At 37.8% G+C, this 26,577-nt stretch overlaps 1 protein-coding gene across 1 annotated transcript; it reads right to left on the bottom strand.

The window, feature by feature from the left end:
• Positions 1–1,314: 1,314 nt before the first annotated feature.
• LOC145774718 (uncharacterized) lies at positions 1,315–24,736 on the bottom strand. The gene is made up of 6 exons (XM_082586013.1): positions 24,271–24,736; positions 11,098–11,246; positions 9,327–9,739; positions 5,708–5,879; positions 3,551–3,627; positions 1,315–3,464 (listed from the first exon to the last, which is right to left on the bottom strand). The coding sequence occupies exons 1-6, from the start codon at positions 24,726–24,728 to the stop codon at positions 3,333–3,335; spliced, it is 1,401 nt and encodes a 466-aa protein (XP_082442139.1). The 5' UTR covers positions 24,729–24,736; the 3' UTR covers positions 1,315–3,332.
• Positions 24,737–26,577: the final 1,841 nt, after the last annotated feature.

Below are 26,577 nucleotides of genomic sequence, written 5' to 3'. Positions count from 1 at the left end.
TAAATATAACATTCAGCAACGCAAGTTAGGCCATTTGCCCCGCAAGTCAACACGTTTGCCCAATGCCCACTCATAAGACAGGAAAGAACGTGAAGAAAACTAAATTATGAACTCAAAAGTTCTAAATTGTCAGTTTAAAAACATTGCACAATCGAAAACAAATTTTCCAGAACACTATTCAAAAAAAGATTTTTACGTTGTTGACCCTTTAAAAGTAGCCTACATGGATAGTTATGGCTGATCACTGTAAACGTCACCAGCTTATTGGCCAAGTGGTTTCGCCTTCGGTTATACTGTAGTGCTGGTAGCAGGGTTGAGAAAAACCCGGGTTTTTTAAAAAAAAAGCCAAACCCGCATGTTTTTTTTTTAAAAACCCCGGGTTTTTTTGGGGTTTTATTTAAAAAAGATGCAAAAAAGGTAGATTCATACTTATTTCACCTCAAATACTACTTTTTACCAATGAAGTGCCTCTCACTCACAGTACATGCTGGCATAACTCAATAAAATAATGCACTAGGGCTGTTTAACCACAGTCTCTATATTACTGCACATCACATGGTTTAACTATGAGGTCTTCTTGCATAAATGAATTTTAGTGTAGTACAAAGTGGCATTACTTGATTTTTGTGTACAGAAATATCCACTGTGTTTTCAATTTATCCTTGGAAATTTCCTTCACAATCACATCCTTAAGTCCTAATTTGAAGTTTGTTTTAAGTACTGTAGTAGGCTACTTTGGTTCATTTTTTCAATTTTCTGATAAAAATTGAACAAATATGATGCTCTGGGTTTTTTTATGTTTTTTTTTGGGTCTTTTTAAGTGGGTTTTTTGAAAAAAAAACACCCGGGTTTTTTTGGGTCGGGTAAAATACCGACAACCCTGGCTGGTAGATCTGAGATCGATTCCCGGTCGGGTCATGACGAAACGATACCGACTGTGTTCTTTCTTGCATCACGCAGTGAGGATAAGTCAGGTAATAATGTGATGACATCATAAATCTGACAGAAAATTAAAAATGAACCCTGTCGCTGAATGACCGTAGCTGTTGTAGAACAACAATAAATAAAATCGTAACATTATTATTATTACTGCAAAAATGACATGATAAAACTTTTAAAATATTAATGCATGCTGTCGCCCAGACAGCAATAATTGGGTTTTTTACATTGACTTAACCTCTGCAAACATTGAATTAATGTATACAGGAAGATCTTTGGAAGGTAGCTATCACTCTGTTTTAGGCTACTTGCCTGAGAAACTTTATTACCTCCAACAAGGAACACGATGATTTTGATTGATCATATACTTTCGTGCTATGTCGATGGATTATGTTTATTATCGATTTAATTAAACTCCAACACTCATGGCAAAATCGTCATAAAATGAAAACAAGTAGGCCTACACTTAAATTACACAATCATTATTGTTAGCTTCGATTTTGAAGCTTGAATTGTGAAATATATCGAGAAATTTGATAAAAATTAGGAAATTAAGTGTTTGCCAGAAGCTAGAGCAACCTCGCCACCATCGCAGTGGCTCTGGTGCGGGTAGATCTGAAATCGATTCCAGGTCGGGGCATAGCCTACCAAAGACTTTATAAACGGTACCGATCATGTTCTTTCTTGCATCACGCAGTGAGGATAAGTCGGGTAATAAAGTGATGACATTGTAAATCTGATAGAAAATTAAAAACGAGCGCTGTCGCTAAAAGACCTTAGCAGTTGTAGGGTAAAAATAAACAAAACAATAACGTCATTATTAGAGCAACCTAAACTGCCATTCGGTCCTTCCGTGACACGAAGATCTTTAATACAAGATTGAAGTGTAATTTGACGGTGGCTTTTCTGTCAAGGCAATTGCCTTCTTGAGAGGGCTGCCCGTGGAAAACAACGAATGACCTTTCTATATAATTTCAACACAATAAATCAATTCGCCAACCAAGCTGCACTGCAAGAACATTGCACGACATTGGAAACGCTGACATAATCTACGAGCTCAGCATCTAGTTTATCAAAGCCCGCATCGGCTACGAGACATACGACAAGGATGGCATTGGTGGTTGCAATAAAGTATAAAATGCAGGATAGGCTACTGTGCAGTACGTGGGCTACTGGAAAGCAACGTTCCTTAGCCTTAGAGTATTTGAACTCCAAACTACTTGATAGTTAACTTTCACAGTTTTTTTAAATTTCAAAGTTTAAAAGTTTTTAGAGTTAGGGAGTATTAAAGAATTGAGCACACATGGATGCCAGAGACAAATTGGGCAGCAACGGACATAGCATATTTACAATAGTAACTAGAAAATCAGCAAGAAATGGTTGGCAACGATGCTTCTTTAGAGATTAAATCTCAATGTTAAACATTATAAGCTCACTTCACAAGAAGCAACAATGAAATTGGTTGAAAGTATGCAAGGAGAAACACTACTTTGAGATGATTGATGGACAGGTTAATATTGAAGATTGTATAAAAAAAGTAATCGCAACCAAAATGCAGATCAAAATTTTGTAAAATACACTCCACGTGAATTTCTAATTTAAAGACGCTCTGTAGGCAATAACAAAACACAATATGGCGGAAGGTGGCCATTGTTGTTAACGTAAGCTGAGTAAGGGTGAAACTGCAGCTACAGTACGGCATTGCACCATATAGGTCTTATATAAACTCTCAAGAACAGGGTAGCCGACACAGGTAGTTTGCGATGAAAGTATGGAGAATTTTTTTGGTCCACTGGATGTTAAATAACCAAAATCTAACAACGCATTTTATTGGGACCTTTACTGATAAATTTGCCAATATATGCCCGCCCCGATAGCTCAGTTGGTTAACGCGCGACTTCGTGAACGAAGAAACTTTAACATCAAGCGCGCTGATTCGACTTTCGGGGTGCACTTGAGCAACGCACGTTAAGGACTGCTCTCCATTCAGCGGCATTTAATAAATGAAATAATTCCCCGACAACAACACTTCAACAATCGGAAACGTCACTCTGTCAATCTTGGTGATCGGGCCTGCGTCAGCGGTTGGAAGCCTCCACAAGTCCACATGTATGAGAAACTGCCAGGATTAAGCTCTCAAAGAAGTTTTCCAAGTCCGAGGAAAAAGTTTCAATCAATCAATGCAAAAACTCAATCGATGAGCAGAACAAGTTCTCTCTAGGATTCTCGCTGAAGAAGGCCTCTGTCGAGAGTGATAGACGAAAACAATGTGTTAAAATCAGGTTACCTTTTCCCAACCACAAGTCCACATCATGCGTTACAATCGAAATAAAGCAAAAATATTTACAGAAGTGCCCGTGGTACAGTTTCCCTCGAATTTTCGAAGCCAATTACTATTTCTTGCCTTTAAGGAACCAGGAAAACAAATCATAAGCTCTTCTCGGTTGAAAACTTGGAACTTGATGTCCAGCATCCCTCACAGTAGAGAAAGCGAAATTATCGAACTCCTCTAAGTATCCCCCGACCTAAACGCATATAAATGTTAGTAATATCATCCAATGTTCGAAACTATACAAACTTGTAACATTAGGTTTGGTTTAAAGTGACTCACTTGACCTCTCGAATCCATCCAAGGGCGCCAAGGCGCAGTATTTGTCAAAGGGAGGGTCGGACCCCAACGCTGAGTTCCTGCCCAAACACAAACTGTTATTATTAGCTTTGATCATGATCTCTGTTGTGACAATTATATTCTTTCAAATGCACATAAATATTAAAGTTGGTACGTACGTAAATATTTGGTACGTAAAGTTGGTACGTAAAGTTGGTACGTAAGTACGTAAAACACAGCTGTTGGTACGTAAATATTATAATTTTTTAACGAAACAAAAGCAGCACGTTTTGTAAATACGATTTCACTACAATTTCTATGTGTTATGAAAAGGTAAAGGCTTCTGCTATACATTAAACAGCGCCAGAAGAAAAATACATAGGCTATCCAATCTGCATCCATACCCGTGGGCGTCGCTGTAATAGCATCTGGGCTGGAAGCCAAACGCTAGGCCTCATTTTGCATGGCAAACAGCATTGCCATATTGGCGGTTTTAACGCCAAATCTTAGAAACTTGACGTTTTTTCAATACATTTTCAGATTAACATGGCGCGGTTGCAACACCTTAAGCTATGGTAGTAATGGTTATAGGTGAATTGTCCGTAAACAGTTGTTCGTAAAATTAATTCTTCGTAAAACAATTCTTCGTAAATCATTTATTCGTATACATCAATTGTTCGTATAGTGAATTGTTCGTAAACAGGTGATAGGTCAATTGTTTGTGAGCAATTTTTCAGTTGTTACTCAGGGGCGCCGGAACCGGGGGGCAGGGGGGGGCATCATGGAGGGACAGGGAGCAATAGTGCCCTTTTAAAGTCGTGTAAGCTAATGCACATTTTGCAATATAACAATTTCTGCTATTCGCTTTTAGTCTAATTATAACACAGGCCAACAAATTTTTTTTTAGCACAAATAAAGGTAAGAGTCATTTTAAAGTATTTCAAGGCCCCTGATTCCGAAAATGCACTTGGTTTTTTCGAATTGGCTCTAGTTTTCGAGATGTTCGACAATGAAAATATTTTTGAAATCGTTAATCAAAAGCTTTCAATCAAAAGCTCAAAATAATATTTACAGCACAAATTCTGCAACACAATAGGTTACATCATTATAACATAGCATGATGTTCTTCTTTGTATACCGGACACTTGTATCATTACTCGATAGTGAGCTGACAGATGAGCATTATCGCTATATCTTATCTAAAAAGTTTTATAAAAATTGGCCTCTCAGCAACAAAAGTGCCCTTTTACATAATCCTGCCGCCCCCAGTCAAAAATTGTTTCGGCGCCCCTGTTGTTACTCGTGCAGGACATTTCCTTTGAAAATGCTTAAATTTCCAATAAGTAATTTCTTGTCCTTGTGCGTTAAGTGCACTATAATCTTTGTAATAATACAAAAGTTTGGCTTTCCTTTTTCGCTGCCATTGTGAATCAGGGACTTTACACTCTGTCTGCTTGTCTACAGCACGTCACATCTAGCACATCTCTAGCATATACGCTGTCCTAATTAATTGTTCGTAAAGAATTGTAACTGTTTTACGAACGATTAGTATTACGGTCGATTGCACGCACGAAGAAATGCTTTACGAAGAATTGTGTTACGAAAAATTAACTTTACGAACAATTGTTTACGAACAACTGTTTACGAAAAAAACGTCGGACACCGGTAGTACCTAATCATGCTGTTGATAAAATCAGTCCAATATGAAATATTATGAAAAGCATCATCGAGATTCGGGAAAAGTTGCTTTTTCAAACCTGAAATTTTGTAAATAGGCTACTGCACATAAAACAGAATTTTTTAAACTATTTACATTGCTGAGAAAAAAAAAAATTAAAAAAAAACGCCAAAAATATCTTAAAATGCCAAAGTTCTAAAATTTGGCAGTAAAACCGCCAATATGGCATTCCTGTTTACCATGCAAATGAGGCCTAGCGTTTGGCTTCCAGTCTAGATGCCATAATAGCGACATCCACGCCATACCAATCCATTATTAATTTTGATACAGTAATACTTTAGGATACTCACATGAGTGTAATCGTGTAAGTTACACGCAACAATGCCTCAAAATTTTTACATTGTTTGTTTCAACTCCTGTGTTTTGGCATGCGTAGGTTCGCCTTTACACGTTTTATACCCTCTAAACAAAATTGAACATACCCGTGGTACTAATGACACTGTCTGTGTCACCGGAATAAATTAAGATTCTTATCTTTTCTGGAATAAGAATATCTCTGTATATCGGCAACATGGAAGTCATGCAGTCATTTCCATCATAATCTAGGCTGGTAGAACAGTCAACCCATTCGCTTTTTTCTGCGTGGATTGCTTTCTGCAAAAATTAAGAGTGTGTATAAAATAATATTTATTCAACGCTGATAAAAGGGAACTCATATAAAAAAAAACAACTTTAAAACAAATATTTTGATGATGAGGTTAGATTGTTGCACGTGTTCTGTTTTGACATTGGCGTAAACTTATTCAAATACAACAATCTGTTCTAATCTATTGTCTAACATGAAACTTTGCAACTGTATAACATAAAACCTTAGGTAGCGCAGAACTTTTCATTGGCAGTATTTGCTATGAAGGCATTGAAGAGTTATGTAAAAAAATTGTAAGAGGTCACACATGATCAATCTAGAGTAGACCAATACTCATACTATTTAAACAGAAACGCTTGAATAGCTTACACATATGAAGCAATTATGACAAGTAGATTATTACTGAAGTAAATATCTGACGAAACACTGAAGTAACACAAAAACAGGTTTTTAATACAGTAGAATTCGTCTATAACGGCACCTCTAGGGGATTTGCAAAAACTGACGTTATAGCCGAATTGACGTTATAGACGAACTACCGCAAACTATTCCACAACTGTCTTTTGAACCATAGGCATACGAAGCCGAGCAACGTGATCAAGTTTAGCATCTTCAAGTTTATTACATTTACATAAACATAAAACTACGCAACAAATTAAGTATCGAACGTTTTCGACATCACAAGATGTCCTCTTCAGGAATAATATACATACAAATTAACTACATCTGAAAAAAATACAATGGTTAACTAAATCTACAAACAGAAAAAGACAAAAACTGCACAGTACTTCTGACTAGCTCAAACTCAACGACATAGGCTCCACGAGAATCAAAGGTAACTGCATCAAAAGGTGTTAAACAGATCACATGATATGGTAGAAAGGCAAGGTGCGAAAAAACTAATTTTAAAATACAGAGAGCAAGAAAGACGAGCCGCAAGCATACAATTGTCTGTTCAAAAGTGGATTGTGACGTTTTATGTACAAGGCTTCCAAAATCTTAGTTTGATACTCAAGATCTTAATTTGATACCCTTTCTACCATATCATGTGATCTGTTTAACACCTTTTGATGCAGTTACCTTTGATTCTCGTGGAGCCTATGTCGTTGAGTTTGAGCTAGTCAGAAGTACTGTGCAGTTTTTGTCTTTTCTGTTTATAGATTTAGTTAACCATTGTATTTTTTTCAGATGTAGTTAATTTGTATGTATATTATTCCTGAAGAGGACATCTTGTGATGTCGAAAACGTTCGATACTTAATTTGTTGCGTAGTTTTATGTTTATGTAAATGTAATAAACTTGAAGATGTTAAACTTGATCACGTTGCTCGGCTTCGTATGCCTATGGTTCAACAAGACAAACTCTCTACCGAAGCTCTAACTGTCTTTTGATTAAAGAAAGAGGTGTATAATCCAATCAGGGTTACCGTGTAGCCTACCACTAAACTGACAAAAGGCACGCAGAAAATACAGTAAACAAAGAAATTGTTTAAAAAAAATAACCTACAGCGAAAGGTACAGGAAATTTGCGCAATAGGCCTACAGCTCGTTATATAGGCTACAGTAGTAGAGAAGTTCATTGTTTATTCGCAAAAAAAGGCATTGATCTTGAGCTGTTTCGGTTTTGACACAGCTGTAGAGCTGCTTTTTACACGTGATAGTTTTTCACGCGGGAAAAAAAAGTTAATTAGTTTATACAGTAGCCTACTGCACGTACATTGTACAACTGTTGCTTTGAGTTGTTTAAAGGTCAGCTGTAGAGCTGCTTTGTACATGTGATAGTTTTTCACGCGGGAAAAAGTTAATTCAGTTAAAGAAAGTCCCTGCTGAGAACGACGTAGCGAAAAATAAAGGGAAGACATTTTGCAAGCAGCAGCGCTAACTGGATTAAAAGACTGACCGTTCGTAGTGAAGGTGATGGCTTAAAGTGACGTTATAAACGAACAAAAGACATCTGGGAACCAATAAAGGGTGCTGTTACATGCGAATTGACGTTATAGGAGATGCTGTTGTAGCCGAACTACAATGTATGTAAAAGATAGGAATTCTGCCGGGACCGAGCGAAATGTGACGTAATAGGCGAATTGACGTTATAAACGAAGCCGTTATAGGCGAATTCTACTGTAATAATCTTCAGAAAAAAAGTGAAACAGTATCTCCGAAAAAATGTCACACTCTTAACAACACTCTCTATACATAGGAACGATTCGGTAAGAGCGGTTCCACAAGTACAATTGATTTGAAGCTTGAAAAAGGTCTAAAAGTTAAATTTTCTTGATAAACCAAAATGGCAATTTGCTAGATCGCCTTCACAAAAATTCACAAAATCTACGGTATTCAAATACGAAAGAATCCATTTTCAACAACATTAACTTCCGTATCCAACTCAAAAACCACGGTCCCGATTTACAGCTTTCAATAAGCTGCTCATTGATCAAACTGATTTGAACAAAGAAACTCGTTGGGTCATTTTCGGTTAAATGTTATTTTGATCAAATGTAACTTCACAACTATAACGCATTCTTTGGAAGTGACGTTGCCTTGATGAGTCATGATCACGCAAAAATAAGCAACAACACTGCATTTGCTATGAGGCAAAAAAGAAAACAAACTGCAAATGGTTTCGACTGCTATAGTCGGGCATTTAAAACAGTGATTTAAATTGCACTTCATAAGAAATACTAGAGACGAGATTGTTTATAATCGATAGAGACTTATCCAGCAAACAAGTCCTGATTACAAATTAGAAGCTTATTAAGCCTGTTGCACCTGCGTTATCAATCGCTCTTGAATAGTAAACCTTTATTGAATGTTTTTTGTTGAATTATCCACAAAATTTCATGAAGGCTCACTTATTAAATCGTGCAACAATTACATGTACAAAATCTGTTACATTTTGTCTCAAAAACGTTCGTTTTACGAAGTGAAAAAATATTACTTTCTTTGAAAAATTACAAAATAAAAATAACCTATATGAATTGAATATTATCAAAAAATATTATTTTTGTCGGCCAAACTGAGCTGGTCAAGCGCCTGACTTTACAAACAAAGAAACTGCTAGATCAAGTGGCACACCCCGTGGGGGATCAAGCACCACACCCCAGTCACCCCACCTGCACACTCGGGGTGTGTACTGTGTACTTGAACAACACATCTTAGAACAGCTCTCCATTCGACGGCGCCTAGTGGGTGGAATAATTATTAATTAATAGACAACAAGACTTTAATAATAGGAAACTTCATTCTGTCGACCTCAGTAAGCGGGCTTGCGTCAGTGGTTCAAAGTCTCTGCAAGTATGTGAAACTGTCAGGATTAAGCTCTAAAAAAAGCTTTCTCAGTCCAAGAATAAAAGTGCCCACAATCAATCAATCTTTACATGGTTGTCATGTGTGTAAGAAACTTAAGTTCAAGAGTTTAAAGTTTAATCAGTTTAAGGAAAAGACCACTATAGTTTACCTGTACTGCAGGATCATTCAAATACTTTGGTATATAAACGCCTTGGCATGGATAATAAGGAGCACTGAGTATCATCTGCTGTAAAACTCCTCTTGCAAATGCTGACATTTCTGAGTTGGAATGAGCCAAATACTTGAGCAAAGCTTCACCATTTGAATAACTGTATCTTCGATCGGATGGGCACACATCAGCATATATTGCATAGGTATTGATAGGGCCAATATTTTCAGCAGCAATTCGTTGATAAACTGCACACTTGATGGGACTAATCTCACGGTGAGCAGGTGGGTCTCTCATAGTCAAATTGCAGTGTAACTTTAAACCGGCATAAGTTGGTATCGATATCAGTTGATGATCAAAGTAGTAATCAACGGTTGCACCAAAATCTATCGTTCCAACAGTTAACCCATTGCCTGTGAATCGAAAAAAAATGGCAATCTTATTTCCATAAAAATATAATTATAATCTTAACATTTTTTTCTGTTTTTTTATTTATTAATTAAAAAAATAGGAATTAATTAATTTTTAATCTAACATTTATTTTTTAGTATTTTTTTAGGACCTTTTCATGATCACTCTTTTAAGGTGAAACATGCTGTAGAAGTTTTAGAATTTAGAAAGTAATAACTATATTATATTTGATGTAATTTGCTCTGCTTGTTTTTTTTTGCTTGGCATTGAGCACTTTTTGTAGTATTAATAGTATTCATTGTTTAACTATAATATTGTATGATTCAAAAAGCAAATTGTAAAACAAGTAATGGTATTCACATTCACAATTAGACCATAGACAAATTTTTAATCTGCATTACAATACAGTCACAATTCCAAATTAAATACAATATTCACAAACATATTTATAAATCTGACTAAGTAACAAATTAAAAGCCTTAGCAATAAGAAATGTTAGATAGACAAATTTTTAATCTGCATTACAATACAGTCACAATTCCAAATTAAATACAATATTCACAAACATATTTATAAATCTGACTAAGTAACAAATTAAAAGTCTTAGCAATAAGAAATGTTAGATAGACAAATTTTTAATCTGCATTACAATACAGTCACAATTCCAAATTAAATACAATATTCACGAACATATTTATAAATCTGACTAAGTAACAAATTAAAAGCCTTAGCCATAAGAAATGGTAGTTTAATTGATTGATCTTTATCATACAAAATGAAATAATTCCACTTTATAAGTTGACAAAAAATAAGAATTTCACTTTGCATTAACAAATTCAACTGTACTACATATCATGAAGTCTGAATATTGAAAACACATATACTGAAGTCTGAAAACTTGCTCCAGCATTCCTGAAACATAGGCTATACCGTATCACTTCAAGTGCAAATTTTATCATTGAATTAAGTGGCGTCAAAATTTTTTTTAAAATTACAATTAGTTTTTCTGCCCCGTTAGCTCAGTGGTCAGTGGTTACGCGCCCGACTCAAGATCAAGCGGCGCTAGTTCGGCTCTCAGATTGTGTGCTTGAGCAACGCATACAACGACTGCTCCCCATTCAGCAGCATCTTGTGGATGGAATAATTCTTCGGCAACATTACTTCAACTATCGGAAACTCTATTCCGTCAATCTTGGTGATCGACCCTGTGTAAGTGGTTCAAAGCCTTTAAAAGTATGTAGCACTGCTAAAATTAAGCTCTCAAAGCTTTTCCAGTCCGAGGATAAAGATAAATTCAATCAATCAATCGTAACAATATATTGAAGATTTCAATCGGACATAATAAGGACAAACCACCAACCTATCATCAATCCTTTCAGATTGATCGCATCATCTTTTGATGAAACCTGATGATTGTGCTCGATTATCTTGGCAGCTAATGTGGGAATGTAGTGGCCAGCATATGATTCTCCAGTTATCCAGAAGTCGTTAGATTTCAAATGAGGATACCTTGAAAATAAAAATTGCTTTGCAACAATTTTACTAACTGTAACATACCGTACAATATGCTTTGAAAAACTTGCTAAATTGAGTTCAAAATACAATTAAATCATCATGTCTACTGAACGATGTGAACTCATGCAAACAAAGTTGAAGTTTATCATTTAACTTAGATTATATGCTTGTCCGTATATATCTATTATTATGAAGTAATTTTATCTATCCATGTGCTTTTAACATTGTGCCAATACCAGTCTTATCCACAAACTGATTTTAAATCAAACTTCTTACAGTGTTTATGACTGCTCTAAAAAGTAATAAAAATGCAAACGCAATAAATAGAAAAAATAAAAACAGCTGCATTAAAATCATTTCACAATTGACTCAGCTTAACCAAACAATAACATTTAGTGATCTATACAAAAAAAATGACAGAAAGATCATAGGCGCCGACTTTTCAAAAAACTTTGGGGGGCGAGTAGGTGATGACGTCATAACCATAACCTGTTTTTTTTTTCGCTGAGACTTTTCAGTCATTTGCCCGAAATGACTTGAAAAAATTCGGTCATTTTTTATTTATTTTGGTCATTTCTTCTGATGAAAATATTTCTTTTCAAGTAGCAGATACAAACAAAAATTTGCACTTCCTGACTAGCTACAACATTAAGTTTTGCTGAGAAATGTTGTTTTTTTTTTCGGACATTTTGACCGAATTGACTATATTTTTTTCGGACATTTTGCTAAAAAATCGGTCAATGACAGATAAATGACCGAAAAACCCCCCCAGACCATAACGTTATTTTACTCAATTAAAATAGTCTTTGATTAAGCTTATTGTTTTTTTTATATTGACACCTAGGTCGCAAACCTAATTTATTAGAACCGCTGCTGGAAACGATTAGTTTTACGCAAGCAGTACGCCTAGTCGTAAAAATTTGATTTTGTTAGCTCATAATTGAAACAGTTGGAAAACAAGCCGATTCATTACCTTTTCGTGCGAGTGAATAACAACGATCAATGATACAGTGAAGTTATCGAAATAAAACGCAAAAAGTCATGATCACAAGCAGAATGGAAACCCGCTATCTGTTTTATTAACCTCGTTTCGCTCGTTTTGCTAATTACTTGCCTTCAAAGCGTTAACAACGGTTTTTTATCGAAAGTCTTTATAGTCTTTTATGGAATACCGTATATACTCAAGTATAGGTCAAGATGTTCGCAAGTAATTTTCACCTCAAAAAGACAGGTTCAACTTATACACGGACAAGCTGTTGTTTCCAGCTCGGCAGTTTTCAAAATGAACGTATTTTTTCATGCGGCAAAATCATTGCCGACGTAAATTACGGAGTGTGAAATGACGTCGGCCGAAGTAAAAGTTTTAAATACGTTTATTTGCAGTGATACAAACTTGACATCGACTTCAAAGATCATGGAATGTTACGTAGTAAGAACGATTATATCCTACATGTAAAAATAAAAAAAATGATCTCTTAAAACAGCTCTTTCTGCTGTTTTGTCTCGTGAGATGTCAGGTTGGCTCTGAGGTGATAATAGCGGTAAGAGACGTCGTTAATGCAAGCTGAATCTGCGACCAAGACCATTAAACACCTTTTCTTTTATCGGTTTTCGATTTAATTCTAACACATTGCGAACAAAACAATGCGTTCTGTTGAATCATAATTGATCTTATAACGGGAAGACCTCGTTGAAAATAGCGCGGCTATCAGCTGGTTTACTTAATATTGCCGTGAATAATTAAAGTAACTTGCGTTCTTCTGGTGACTATTTACTAGGTTACCTTTATACTGAGTATATACCTTTATACTAGGTATACTGAGGCAAGTCAACTGTTTTTGCTATTATGCTAATGGGCGATTCTGGTGAGTCGCAGCATTTTAAAAAGTCTGGCAAAGGAAAATTGCCTTCATGTCCGGTTAGGCAGACGTCGGTAAAACCCCATCATAATGTGATTTCAGGGAGTTTGCAGTACTCGACTGCTGTTGGCGTACCGCGCGGTGGTGTGACCAGACGTAGTGACATACCGGCATGTTTTTATTGTTCGTCACGTGGTCAAGTTGAATATCATTTTTTGTCTAATTGTAGAGATTTTTTGCGCTTGACACCTAAAGATCGGAGAGATGTCATTGTGAAAGCTGGCAAATGCTTGAATTGTTTGCATCAGCATATGGTTAGGGACTGTAATCATGCAAATAACTGTCGTCAATGTGGGCCTAACAACGATAGGAAACACCTTTTTCTTCTGCATGATTTTTATGTGACGTCACGTGATTCTCTGGATTCGGTCGGTAAAGATGATGCTGGTGCCAGAGTTCCTGTGCGTAATGTTAAGATTGGAAATGTTAAAGCAGCCTTTAACCGCGTTACTGCTGCTCGTGTTTTGAATCCAATGACTGGTAAATCGAAGTTGGTGTATTGTCAGCATGATCCTGGTTCGCAGTTGACTTTTGTTTCGAGTGATTTGGTCTGCAAACTTGGCGTTAAATTGTATGATAAAGCGTCGTTTAAAATGGATACTCTGGCTGGTCAGAAACCTACTTGTGCTAACCTTGTTAAACTCAACATCCAGTCGTTAGAGACGGATGAACTGTTTTGTGATATAACTTCGGTGGTTAACCCAGCTTTGGCTGACGATGTTAAAACTTTACCGCATAAGCAGGATTTAAGTGGTTTCCGTCAATTTCATGACGTGAATATGCTTCATTTGAATGATTGTAGTACTGTAGATGTACTGATTGGCAACGACAACGCTTATGTGATGTGTGCTAAAGAAGAGCGTGTTGGTGAAAATCGTAGTGAACCGCATGCTTTACTCACTCCTCTCGGTTGGTTGGCTTGTGGTGGTAAGTCACCCTTAGATTAAAGCGTTGCTAACGTGTGCAGAGTGCAGACGTCGTCAGAGTCGGATGTCATCTCTGGCTTTCAACGTAAAATTGAGTCTCGTGAGAAATAGCAGACCTGAATAAAGTCATTCAGGATTTGACCTTGCAAAATGAAACCTGTGAATTGTCTCGCAATGACATTTTGGCTAGAGAACTTGTTGAACCGAATATTGAGTTGAAAGATGGTCGATTTGAGATACCTGTACCATTGAAAGAAGATATTGATTTACCTAACAATTTTGTGTTGGCGTCAGATAGAGCTGCTGCTTTAAGGAAGAAGGCTTTAAAACAACCTGAACTTCGTGATTTCCTTACTGACACCATGAAAGATCTTAAATCTAATGGCTATATTGAGCGTGCTGGTGAAGCAGAAAATGCAAAGGGATTTGAGTGGTATTTACCATACTTTGTGACGTCACAATCAAACAAGCGTATTGTTTACGATGGCAAGTCTGAATTTCGAGGAACTTGTGTTAATGATGTAATGTTTTCGGGTCCTGACTTGTTAAACCTTCTGGTAGATGTCTTGGCTAGATTTCGGCTTGGTAGATTCGGTTTCGTGGCCGATATGACCAAGTACTTTTTTTACATTTTGGACACTTCAATACGCAAGCCCAATTTTATTGAACTGCTTACGTACACAGGCAGTGCCGTTCGGATCGTAAACGAACGCCCTTTGGTACCTTTAAGTGACGACCCTAGGGATTTTACTGTCATCATTTAATTCTATTTGAATAAGGTTTAAGGAATTAAATAATGTAATGTAGTGTGGTTTAAAATGTTAAAGTTTATGAAGCTGCTCTGAAAAATCCTATGGATTTCTTGGACTTAACTTTTGGTTTCTGTTTTTGCGCTATCTTATGGCTGCAGCAGACCTTGAGCATGGAAAATTAAAATCAAGAAAGCAGCAGTATACTTCTTCAGGATGCAGTTTGTTACAAGTAAAAAATCTATCAAATGGAGAGTACAGTTTAGAGAAAACAGCTTGGAATGAGTTATTAAAATTGAAAATCAACAGGATTAAGCCAACCAGGAGGGGAAAGAAAGCAGGAAAGTGTTTCAGAAGACCAATTTCAGTTGTGTGCACAAAGTCATCTGGTAGGCCTATAACTTCTCATCGAAAACAAAGTGACTTGAACTTAACTAATCTAATTCCAGTCCAACGTTTTCCCACTTCTAGTAAATTTCACTCCCCCTTAATTATTGGATGTTTAAATATAAGATCAATCAATAATAAATCACTTGCCTTAACTGACTTTATTTTTGACTCTAAAATTGATGTGTGTGCCCTGACTGAAACTTGGTTAGGAAGTTCAATAGATGGTCATGTGTTAAGTAACATCACTGCTAAAGGTTATGACATTTTGCATGTTCCCAGATCTCAAGGAAAGCGTGGTGGTGGTGTAGGTTTCTTGTACAATGTCTCTGCCAAACTTGACAAGAGTCAAATTTTTGCTAGCTATCAGTTTTCTCAGTTTGAACATATGGAATGTATTTCAAAGCATGGTAATATTTCAGTATTAATTTGTGTAATTTATCGACCTCCTCCCTCCATAAAGAATGGATTTAAAACAAGCATATTTTTTAATGAGTGGTTTAACTATTTGGAACAATTGTCTTTATGTAATAATGAAATTATTGTTACTGGAGATATAAATTTGCATCTTGATAATATTGGTTCAGTGGATGTTGTGCACAATTTAACAATATTTCATCTACATTTGGTTTGAAACAATTGATGAATGATCCAACTCATGCAAAAGGTCACACACTAGACTTCATGTTAGTGCGATGTCATACAAACATTGTTGTTGATAAACCACTAGTCATTGATCCATGTCTGACCAATGTTCAGGGTATTTTCTCTTCTGACCATTTTGCATTAATATTAAAAACAAATCTATACAAACCACCTCGTCCCAAGAAGCAAGTAAAATTTCGCAAATGGAAGAACATTATTGATATAGATTTTGCTTCTGATGTTTGTCTTGCTTTTCAATCTTTAAAATTGAACTGTTCTTGTGAAGAACTTGTAAAATTGTATAATTCAACTCTTAAATCTATTTCTAATGATCATGCTCCCATCTGCTCCCAATTGCTCACACTCAGAACAAAATCTCTCTGGTTTACTATGGAACTCAAGAAAAAAAAAACAAATTCGAAAAAAGCTTGAACACAAATGGAGAAAAACTAAATTATCTATTCATCGAGATATTTACAAAAAAACAATGCAAATATGTGAACATGTTAGTACTTAAGGCCAAGAAAAATTACTATCTTAAGCAAATCAGTGAAAGCAAAACTCCAAAACAATTCTTCAAATTTTCTAAAACATTGATGGGCAAAGATAACAGAAATGTTCATCCAACTGGAAAGTCTGCTCAAGACATTGCTGAATCATTTAACCCATACTTTTCAAACAAAATTAGTTTAATTAGGAATACTCTTCCATGTCTTGACCATATAACTGGAGGAACTCAGTCAGCAGATCCTTGTAACTATAATCACATCGATTTTTCATTTTCTAGTTGTTTTTTGAAATGGACAAGACTGAAATTCTTAACATTTTAACTGCATTATCATCTGCATCTTGTGAACTGGATCCAGTACCCTCATGGCTCCTCAAAAAGCATTCATCAACTTTTCTGTCTATTCTGACCTCCATCATAAAAAAATCCTTGACAAGTGGTCTTGTTCCCCCAAAACTTAACATGCCGTTGTTCGTCCACACTTAAAAAAGCCTAGTCTAGACAAAGAAGAGTTCAAGAACTATCGCCCTGTGTCCAATCTATCTTTTGTGTCAAAAATATTGGAAAAAGTAGTTGGCAGACAGTTAAATGATTTCTTAAACGTGCAAAATTTATTTGATATCAATCAATCTGCTTATCGTCAACATCACTCCACAGAAACAGCTTTACTAAAAATCCATAATGATATTGCTACCGTAGCCTACTTGACTGTAATCACAGCGTTGTTCTACTTTCTCTTGATCTATCAGCTGCTTTTGATACCATTGATCACAAAATTCTTCTAAATCGTCTCAAATCAGATTTTGGCATTACAGGAATGGCACTTGACTGGTTCTCTTCTTATCTTTATGATCGAACTCAATCTGTAGCAATTGACAACTCAATGTCTTCTGCAACATTTCTTTCTTCTGTAGTTGCTCAGGGTTCTGTTCTCGGCCCTGTCCTGTTTTGCCTCTACATAAAACCTCTGTTTTACATCATAAAGCGACGTGGGCTTTCATACCACTCATATGCTGATGATATACAATTGTATTTGCGTGTTACTGATGAAGATTCATTGTGTTGTATTAAGTCAAAATTCCAAAAATGTATGGTTGATATCTCAAATTGGATGTCTTATAATATGTTGAAACTGAATCAAGAAAAATGTGAGTTTATTGTATTTTCTCCGAAACGGTGTATTTCAAAGTTTAATGACATGACCCTTACCCTGAGTAATATCAATCTTTCTTCTTCTAACTCAATTAAATTGCTTGGTGTAACATTAAATCAACATTTGTGTTTAGAAAACTTTGTCAGTTCCACTGTTAAATCTTGCTTTTTTCATCTTAGAAATATTGGTTCCATCAGACAGTTTATTAATGTTGATGCTTGTAAAACTTTAACTCATGCACTTGTGACATCCAGGCTTGATTATTCAAATTCATTGTTAAATAACATTCCACATTGTACTATTTTGCGTCTTCAAAGAGTTCAGAATGCTGCTGCTCGGCTAAATACTTTAACACGTAAACGTGAGCATATCACTCCTATACTAAAATCCCTGCATTGGCTTCCAGTGTTGTACCGTATTCGCTTCAAAATATGTTTATTAATTTATAAAGTTTTCCATGGTTTTGCTCCGAACTATCTGGACACTTTGCTTGTTCATTATAAACCTGCCAGAACTTTGCGTTCTCAGCATCAATTGCTCTTGTGCAACTCTTCATGTAAGACACAATATGGAAATCGTACCTTCCCAGTTGTTGCTGCCAGTTGCTGAAACTGTTTGCCTATTTGTGTGAAAGAAGCTGAAAATTTAAATGAATTCAAAGCTCGCTTGAAAACGTTCTATTTCAATGAACATTATGACTGAATATACCGTATTAATTATCACCATTGTCATGTACAGCGCCCAGGAGCATAGTTTGACTGTGGATGTGGCGCTATATAAATATTGTTATTATTATTATTATCACCCCTGCTTCACTTTTGACCCCATACTTAGACCCATACTGTGCTGTTGGGAAACCACATGATCGTGACCAACTAAGAAGGGATTATCGGTTCAATTTGTCACTTCTCAGCAGTTTTGGAGCAAATGGATAGATATTTACTTGCCAGGGCTTCAGGGCCGGAAAAAATGGTTAAAAATGGCCGAGAATTTGGAGCCTGGTCAACTTGTAGTGGTGGGCTCTCTCCAAGACATTGGTAAACGTGGGAAGTATCAACTTGGGAGGGTGCATGAGGTGGTTCCACAAATTAGGAAAGGGAAGCCTGTGGTTCGTAGAGCTAAAGTTGCCGTCTGCAACTATGATGAGAGTACGGGGAAAGTGAAAGTAGACTACGTGTTGAGGGATATTTCGTGCCTCGCCCCCGTAAAGAACACCTAAGTGTTAGGGTTTGAGCCTGGTTTTGTCTGCGGTGGCCGACACTTGTCTGAGCCCGGAACAGTTGGTTATTATCGCAACCATTGTATATAGCGTCATTTAGCGTGTACCTATGGTACCAATTTCATGTATCGTCGTGTATTATTCTTATTGCTGTTCATTCTTTGCACGCCCTTTATATTTGCGTATTAACTTAAACGTGAGTGATTCAAACAATTTGTGTATCGTGTGTTTTTATTCATTGGCTCAAAATTGTCCTTAAATTCTTTTTTAGTTATGCCATGTTAGACTGTCATAACTAGGGGCCGCTATGTTACGGACAATTTTCAAATCAAACGTCATATAAAACCGTTCAGGTCTACTGAATCTTAGCGTATTACGTCATGGAATTTTTACTAAAAAATGATGCAACATTGCACCATCGTTCGTAAGACCTGATGAAACATTGCATCATCGCCTTTGAACACCTGTTGAGAATTGCTTCACAATTCCTTTCATTATTGCGTCATATTAACTGCTTATGTACGTTTGAGATATTGCCATGTATTCTAATCATTCTTAAAATTGTTACTTGGAAGGTGGTCGCATACTTAACTGTTTTGCTTTGTGGTGTATCGCGTTGCACCCCATTTCGACAGCTTTGAGGCTATTTTTACAGAAATACAATTCTTGAATAGACGTTTCCAGAAGAGTGTTTCTTTTGGTCATTGCATACAATATTCATGCTAACTGCATAATGCATACAATACATTGTATTCAGAATGGCTAACTGGGAGTACTATAGCCTCCTCACCAATGAAGCCACACAGTATCTCCCATCCCCTCACACCAACAACGTGGAAGAAGTCTAGCAGGACTTTTGTGATGCAATAACATCAGAAAGCCTGGCCTCATGGTCAGCCAATAATAACCTCATTCTACTGCACGATCCCAAGGGTGCAGCGAGCTTCTTCTCCGGACGCTGGAACACTGGTACAAACCCCGATCTGGCTTTCGCAAGTGATGACCCCGATAATTGCCAACCAGACAGACGTGTGCTAGAGAAGTTCCCCAGGTCCCAACATCGACCCTCGATTATCACGGCTCCAACGCTCATAATGCCTGTCCCGAGCAAGCCTGTCAATCGATGGAACTTCAGAATGGCTAACTGGGAGTACTATAGCCTCCTCACAAATGAAGCCACACAGTATCTCCCATCCCCTCACACCAACAACGTGGAAGAAGCCTACCAGGACTTTTGTGATGCAATAACATCAGCGGCAAAACAATCCATCTCCCGCGGCCGACGAAAGACCTACATACCGTGCTGGGATAAGGAGTGCAAAAGCCTCTACTCCGAATTCCTCCACACCCCTCAGGGCAATGACACCAACAGCTCAGCCACAGCTCTGCTGGCAAGGCTGGACTTAAAGAGGAAGGAGCGCTGGACACAAGCCGTTCAATCAATCGACTTTACGCACTCCAGCCGCATAGCATGGAGTACACTGAACAACCTAACTGGCAGATCACGTGCCTCTCGTCAACAATGTCCCGTTTCAGCAAATTCCATCGCCTCACAACTTGTGGAGAACGAGAAATACAAATCGAGAGACCGTGAATCAGATAGATCCGTCTTGCAAGAAATGACGGACCTCTGGAGGGTAACAACCCCAGACGGGGACAACATCTCGGGTGAGTTCACCCCGGAAGAATTTTCCGCCGCCCTCCAGCATATAAAGCCAGGTAAAGCCCCGGGCCCTGACCACCTATGCCCGGAGTTGATACTCCATACTGCTGCCTCCTTAAAGTCCTGGTTAAAAGACTTCCTTTCCTGCTGTTTGCGCCACCTGAGAATTCCCAGAATCTGGAGAAGAGCCCTTGTGGTTGCAGTCCCTAAGCCGAAGAAGCCCCCATGGGACCCGAAGAGTTACTGTCCAATCTCACTGCTCTGCATCCCCTTCAAGATCCTCGAGAGACTCATCTACGCCCATGTCGAACCAATAATAGATCCGCAGCTCTCCCGTGAACAAGCTGGTTTCCGACACGGACGATCAACCGTAGATCAGGTCACACTTATGACCCAAGACATTGAGGACAGCTTCTCGGCTAAGAAGAAGGCTGGCGCCGTGTTTGTTGATCTCACGGCTGCCTATGACACCGTATGGCATAGCGGCCTTACCTGCAAGTTACTCCGTCTGCTCCCTGACAGACACATGGTCCATATGATGATGGAACTTGTGCAAAACCGCAGTTTTACCCTCACAACCGGTAGCGGTCGTCGAAGCAGACTACGCCGACTTAAAAACGGCGTCTCACAGGGCTCAGTCTTGGCTCCTCTCCTGTTCAACATATATCATACACCTACCGGTACGACTTGCCCCCCACCACCTCCAGGAAATATGCTTACGCAGACGACCTGACACTCCTGCACTCAGCAGGAAACTGGCAGTCAGTGGAGAGGAACCTCAGCCAAGATATGCAAACACTATCAGCATACCTCCAGAAATGGAAGCTACAGCTCAGCAAGTCAAAGACAGTGTCGGCGGCTTTCCACCTTAACAACCGAGAGGCACAGCGTGAGATAAACATCAAGATTGATGGGGAACGCCTGCCCTACTGTGCCGAACCTACATACCTCGGCATTACCCTGGACAGGTCACTCACGCACCGCCGGCACTTGAAGTCACTGCGCAAAAAACTATCTACACGCGTCGCACTTTTGACGCGATTGGCGGGTTTCGGCTGGCGAGCTGGTGCTAAAACTCTTCGTACAGTTACCCTAGCCCTTGTTCATTCCACCGCTGAGTACTGCGCGCTGGTCTGGTGTCGTAGTTCTCACACCCACCAGATTGATACCGCCATCAACGGCGCACTGTGTACTGTGACTGGATGCCTGTGTCCCGCTCCAACGGACTGCCTACCCATCCTAGCAGGCATCCAACCCGCTGAGCTACGCCGTAAAGGAGCCACGATTTCTCTCGCTCGCCGTGCTTTGGACCCGGACCATCTCCTCCATGCAACATTCAAGAGACCACCACCTATAAAGCAGCGGCTGAAATCAAGACGCCCCTTTGTGCCTGCCGCACAACAACTCCTTAAGAACGCAGAAGAACTTGGTTTAAGTGCGGCACACTGGACGAACCATATGTGGAACACGGAGTGGCAAAATCACACCTCTGCGCTCCGTGACTTCATACCCGACGCCGATCCCCGTCCACCAGGGATGTCCCTCGCAAGGCTTGCGTGGGTCAGGCTTAACCGCCTGCGAACTGGCGTCGGCCGCTTTCGTTCGGACATGCACAAGTGGGGCCTGGCTCCTTCATCAGAATGCGAGTGTGGTGCCACGGAACAGACCGCAGACCATGTCATCCACCACTGCCTAATCCACCGGCCTCCACACGGTGCGCATGGTCTGAGAATCCTGCACGACGAGACTGTTGAGTGGCTGAAGATCTCCTGCCCTCCAATCTAGCCTGGAAAGATCGCTCATACGCCATCATCATCATTGCATACAGACGAACGGATCTGGAAATCTTATGTTACAATTTTCCCACGAAGAGATTATGGTTTACCGTTGTGACCAACGGGAGAAGGAAATATCACCGATTTTCAGCTCAAAAGTAGGGGTTCGACTTATACACGAGATCGACCTACATTATACTCGAGTATAAGTTATACGATAGTACAGGAGTGTATATTGATGAGTGTATGAGATGTATATATTTTCACAATATATACATCAATACAGTGCTTATGGAAAAAAAACACGGATAACAGTTTTGAAAAATGCATTTTTCTTTTGCTGTATTCACTTAACTGTTCGTTGTGTCGCAGTTTCAACTCGATAAAGTTTGCTGAAATCGATTTCATGTTTGAAGTCACAAAAATCTAACGGACGTTTGGATAACTCGTGAAATGAGAATAAACATTCAATCTCGCATTCGCTTTTTTACTATCACTCGTTTTGACGTTGAAGTTGCTCCTCATGCGCGGGAAGATAAGCAGTGTGTGACTGTGAGGGTGCGTGCCGTGCGCATCTCAGTAGTAATTCACGTTCCAGAGAAAGCCATGCGATCAGCTGCTGTTTTTTGCTTTCGGCATTCTGTCCGTTTAAATGATTTAAATCTCTTTCGCAAACTATTTTATCTTTGAAACACTACTTTGTAAAGCCATTTTTGTTGCCTGTCAATCATATATTTATGGGGGCGCCGATCCCGGCCCCCTCGGAAGTCGGCGCGTATGAGAAAGATAGGCTATACAATACCGGTGCGGTTATTGTGTTTGTTTAATAAAATAATTCTTTTCAGCAGCAACAACTGCATTATATATATCACTGGATTATTTATTGAGAGTTCTCTCTCAGATGAAAATGATATTTCAAGGCAGGTACGCTCTCAGTACTGTGCTGCAAACAATGCAAAATCTCATTTCGCTAAATGCTCACCCTCTGTAAAAAACATTGTATTTCGCTCTTATTGTATGTCCTTTTACGCATCCCAGTTGTGGAACAAGTTTAGATCTTCTAGTATAAAACGATTACGTGTTGCTTACAATGATTCTTTTAGAATATTGCACAACTTGCCTCGTTATGTCAGTGCCCGTGAATATCAAGTAATGTATAATATAACAACGTTTGATGCTTTATTGAGAAAAAACATGTTTTCGTTTATCAACCGTTGCATTCACTCCTCCAATCGCTTTATATCAGACCTGATGTCATCTGATTGTTTTTATCGCTCTGAATACTTTCAATTCTTCCAACGCTCATTGTATATAAATTTGTAACAGTAGATAGCCCATTTAGTGAGCTTTTAAACCGACGGCATCCATCCATCTCTCTGTGATCTTTGTGCATTTTCAGTTTGTGTATTATTTCGTTGTTTTTGTTTTGGATATGGACAACTTTGTTTGACGCAAATAAATAATAATAATAATATCAAGAGAAAATAAAATAGAAGGTTGGACATTGACAATACAAGTTGCAAAAAAATAAGAATATTATAAAGGACAAATAGAAAAAATGTGTGCAATGTTCATGTTGTGCAATGCGGACATTCACACAATAACTGGTTTAGGGAAACAAAGTCAGATACCTTAGTTTATTCATTCACTCTGTTATTATGCCACAGAAAAGTTCCACAACAAGTAGTAGATAATGCTGATCAAAGTCAAAAATATAATGAAATAACTCAGCAAAACACAACATTTAACATACCGGTAATAAAAATAAAATAGCAAATGCTTTCAACTACACATCTAGCCTTATCATGTTTAGACATTTTAGTGTCATACTGTATATATGTTCTCTATAATTTCGTATTCAATATAAATTAGTTTTTTTAAAGACTTGGTGAAGGTTAGATGCATGGCCAAAAACGGTTGCTATTTTTTTGTTATTTGTTTATTTAAAGTCAAAAATACAAACACTGATTCTTTATGAACATGTACCACAACAACAGTACTAATTTGAGACATATTATTGAAATGGGATGAACACTCTTATATTTAAATGTAAACTCACAAATGTTTTTCTTACTTTTTGAAAAAATTCAGAAGAAACTTCAATGAATCTCGTGCTGTTTTCTCATCATTATATTGAATTTGTTTGTTTATTTTTGAAAATCCAACACCAGCAGGAGCTTCAAGAAAAACCATATTTGCAATCTTGTTCCAGCTATATTCATTGATTCCTAATGTAATGTTGGGTTTCACATAAAATGGACCCAACTCTCCAAGGAAACCTCCTAATGATGAACATCCGGGACCTCCATTGAGCCACAAAACCAATGGGTCATTGAAAGGATCAGATTGAGATTCAACAAACCAATAAAACAAGCGAGTGTCATTTTCAGGATCAACATTGATATATCCAGAATATTGCTTGAAGTTTATGGGGGTATCAAGGCCAGGCAAGTTGGTGATGATTTCACCGAGAGCATGGTTTTGTGAAAGACCAATCAACAATCCGATAGAAAATAATAAGGAGCCATACATTGTTAACAAATTCCTGTCAATGCGAACATAGAATTACATATTGTTTGGTATAAACATTAAACAATCAATTTTGTATAGCTTCTTAATGACAATCAAGTCGATAAAATCAATACCGATATTATGAAAGTTTTTCACTGGTTTAAAAATTGCATTTTGCTTTCCGTTTGCACAACTAGAAAGCTGTTATCACAGTTTTACTGCATTAAGCTTTAAAAAAACTTTCTTCAATATCTTGGTTGATCATCATTGATAAGCTGAACAGCGTGCTGCAAAGAAACATGTGGTTCAGTGTTGGATAGTACACTCATGCCGAACAAATGAAAAATGACATGACTGAAAAATGTCCCTTTTAAGACAGGTTAGCAATTAAACAACACACACAAAAACTTCTGCTTTTGATTGTTCCAAACTAAGTGATGTGTTGATCACCTACTGTTTGTCATGTTGACTAGACTGGAGTACACTTGGCCAGAATCGTAAAACCCCCTGAAAGAAAGTGACCCGTTGTTGCACAGAAAAGCATTCAATATATCACAGGAGTTAAATACCATGGTGCATGTTCTGCAAGAGGTTTTTATGTAGATAATTTTCAATTTAACCAATATCCACGCAGCTACTTTTCAATATTCGTCCACTCTCTCAAGACATCGTTTTAACAACAACAGTCAGAACAACTATAACTTGTATAAACATCTTGAAGATAATTAATCATTGGATAACCAATCTTGCATACACAGCCAATATGTTTTAACACTTTATTAATGAACTCAAAAAACTAAAAGAATTTACTGGTAGTGGTAAATAGAAAATAGTACCCTATTCCGAAGAAACAAGTTAAAGATGGGATAGCTAAAAATGTGTCCATAGCATTGACAAAAAAAAAAGTGTTGGATTTGGTTTTCCTGTCAAAGAATACTTAACTTTGTTAGCCTACTTCAGAAATATGACCATTACTATTTCACGATTAGCATGGAACAATATCATTGAATCTGAAATCTTCTTGGAACTAATCACTGCTACCTAGAGATACACGCTGATCTTGTTATATTCTGCAAACTTTTCCTGATTTGCCAACTTTTAGTAACTGTAGAAAATAATGTTTTAACTCCTTTCTTACTGTCTTTGCCAGGCGACAAAAGAAAAGCTTGCACAGCACTAATCTACATTATCAGTAGGCCTGCCGTACATTTGTTAAGGTTTTCTATGTTTACTATAGGCCTAGCCTATTCTACTAGCTTCAGCCAGAAGTGTTTAAATGGCACACTTCCACTAGTCATTGTTCACGCTAACTTTAGTATTTTAGTCACTTTATTCTTTTCTAATTCTTGTTCTGTTTGTTCTCAGAATAAACGTTATGATGAGAAATAACAAAATTGAACAGATCAAGAAAATAGACTACAGTAGAATTCGCCTATAGTGACACCTGAAGGGACCGCGGAAAAAGTGTCACTATAAGCGAAGTGTCACTATAGACGAATGATGACGTCGTTGATAACGTCACTTTTGCAGTATCTGCGCATGCGCATCCCATGTTGATTTAATTCAAACCCAGGCAGCAAATCAATCCATTATGGTTCAACCTCTGCATACGTTAAATCAATGTAAAAAGATGGATTTGCTGGCTGGAAACTGGCAAATGCTGATAAGGACAAAACATGATTCCAACGTAAACTGGAAATACACCGTAAAGTGTCCTTATACGGTAATTTTTGAGCCCAAGGGACAGAAATGTGGTGTCACTGTAAGCAAAGTGTTCTTATAGGCCTACACGAAGTCACTATAGGCAAAGTCATTTCTATGCAAAACATATGGTTTGCAAACGGGACTTTGCAACATGTGTCACTATAGG

This window comes from Aplidium turbinatum, chromosome 7 (genome assembly GCF_918807975.1).
Source record: "Aplidium turbinatum chromosome 7, kaAplTurb1.1, whole genome shotgun sequence".
Taxonomy (NCBI): Eukaryota; Metazoa; Chordata; class Ascidiacea; order Aplousobranchia; family Polyclinidae; genus Aplidium; species Aplidium turbinatum.
Note: the sequence above shows the minus strand (reverse complement) of the source record. Positions and strands in the feature narration are given on the sequence as shown.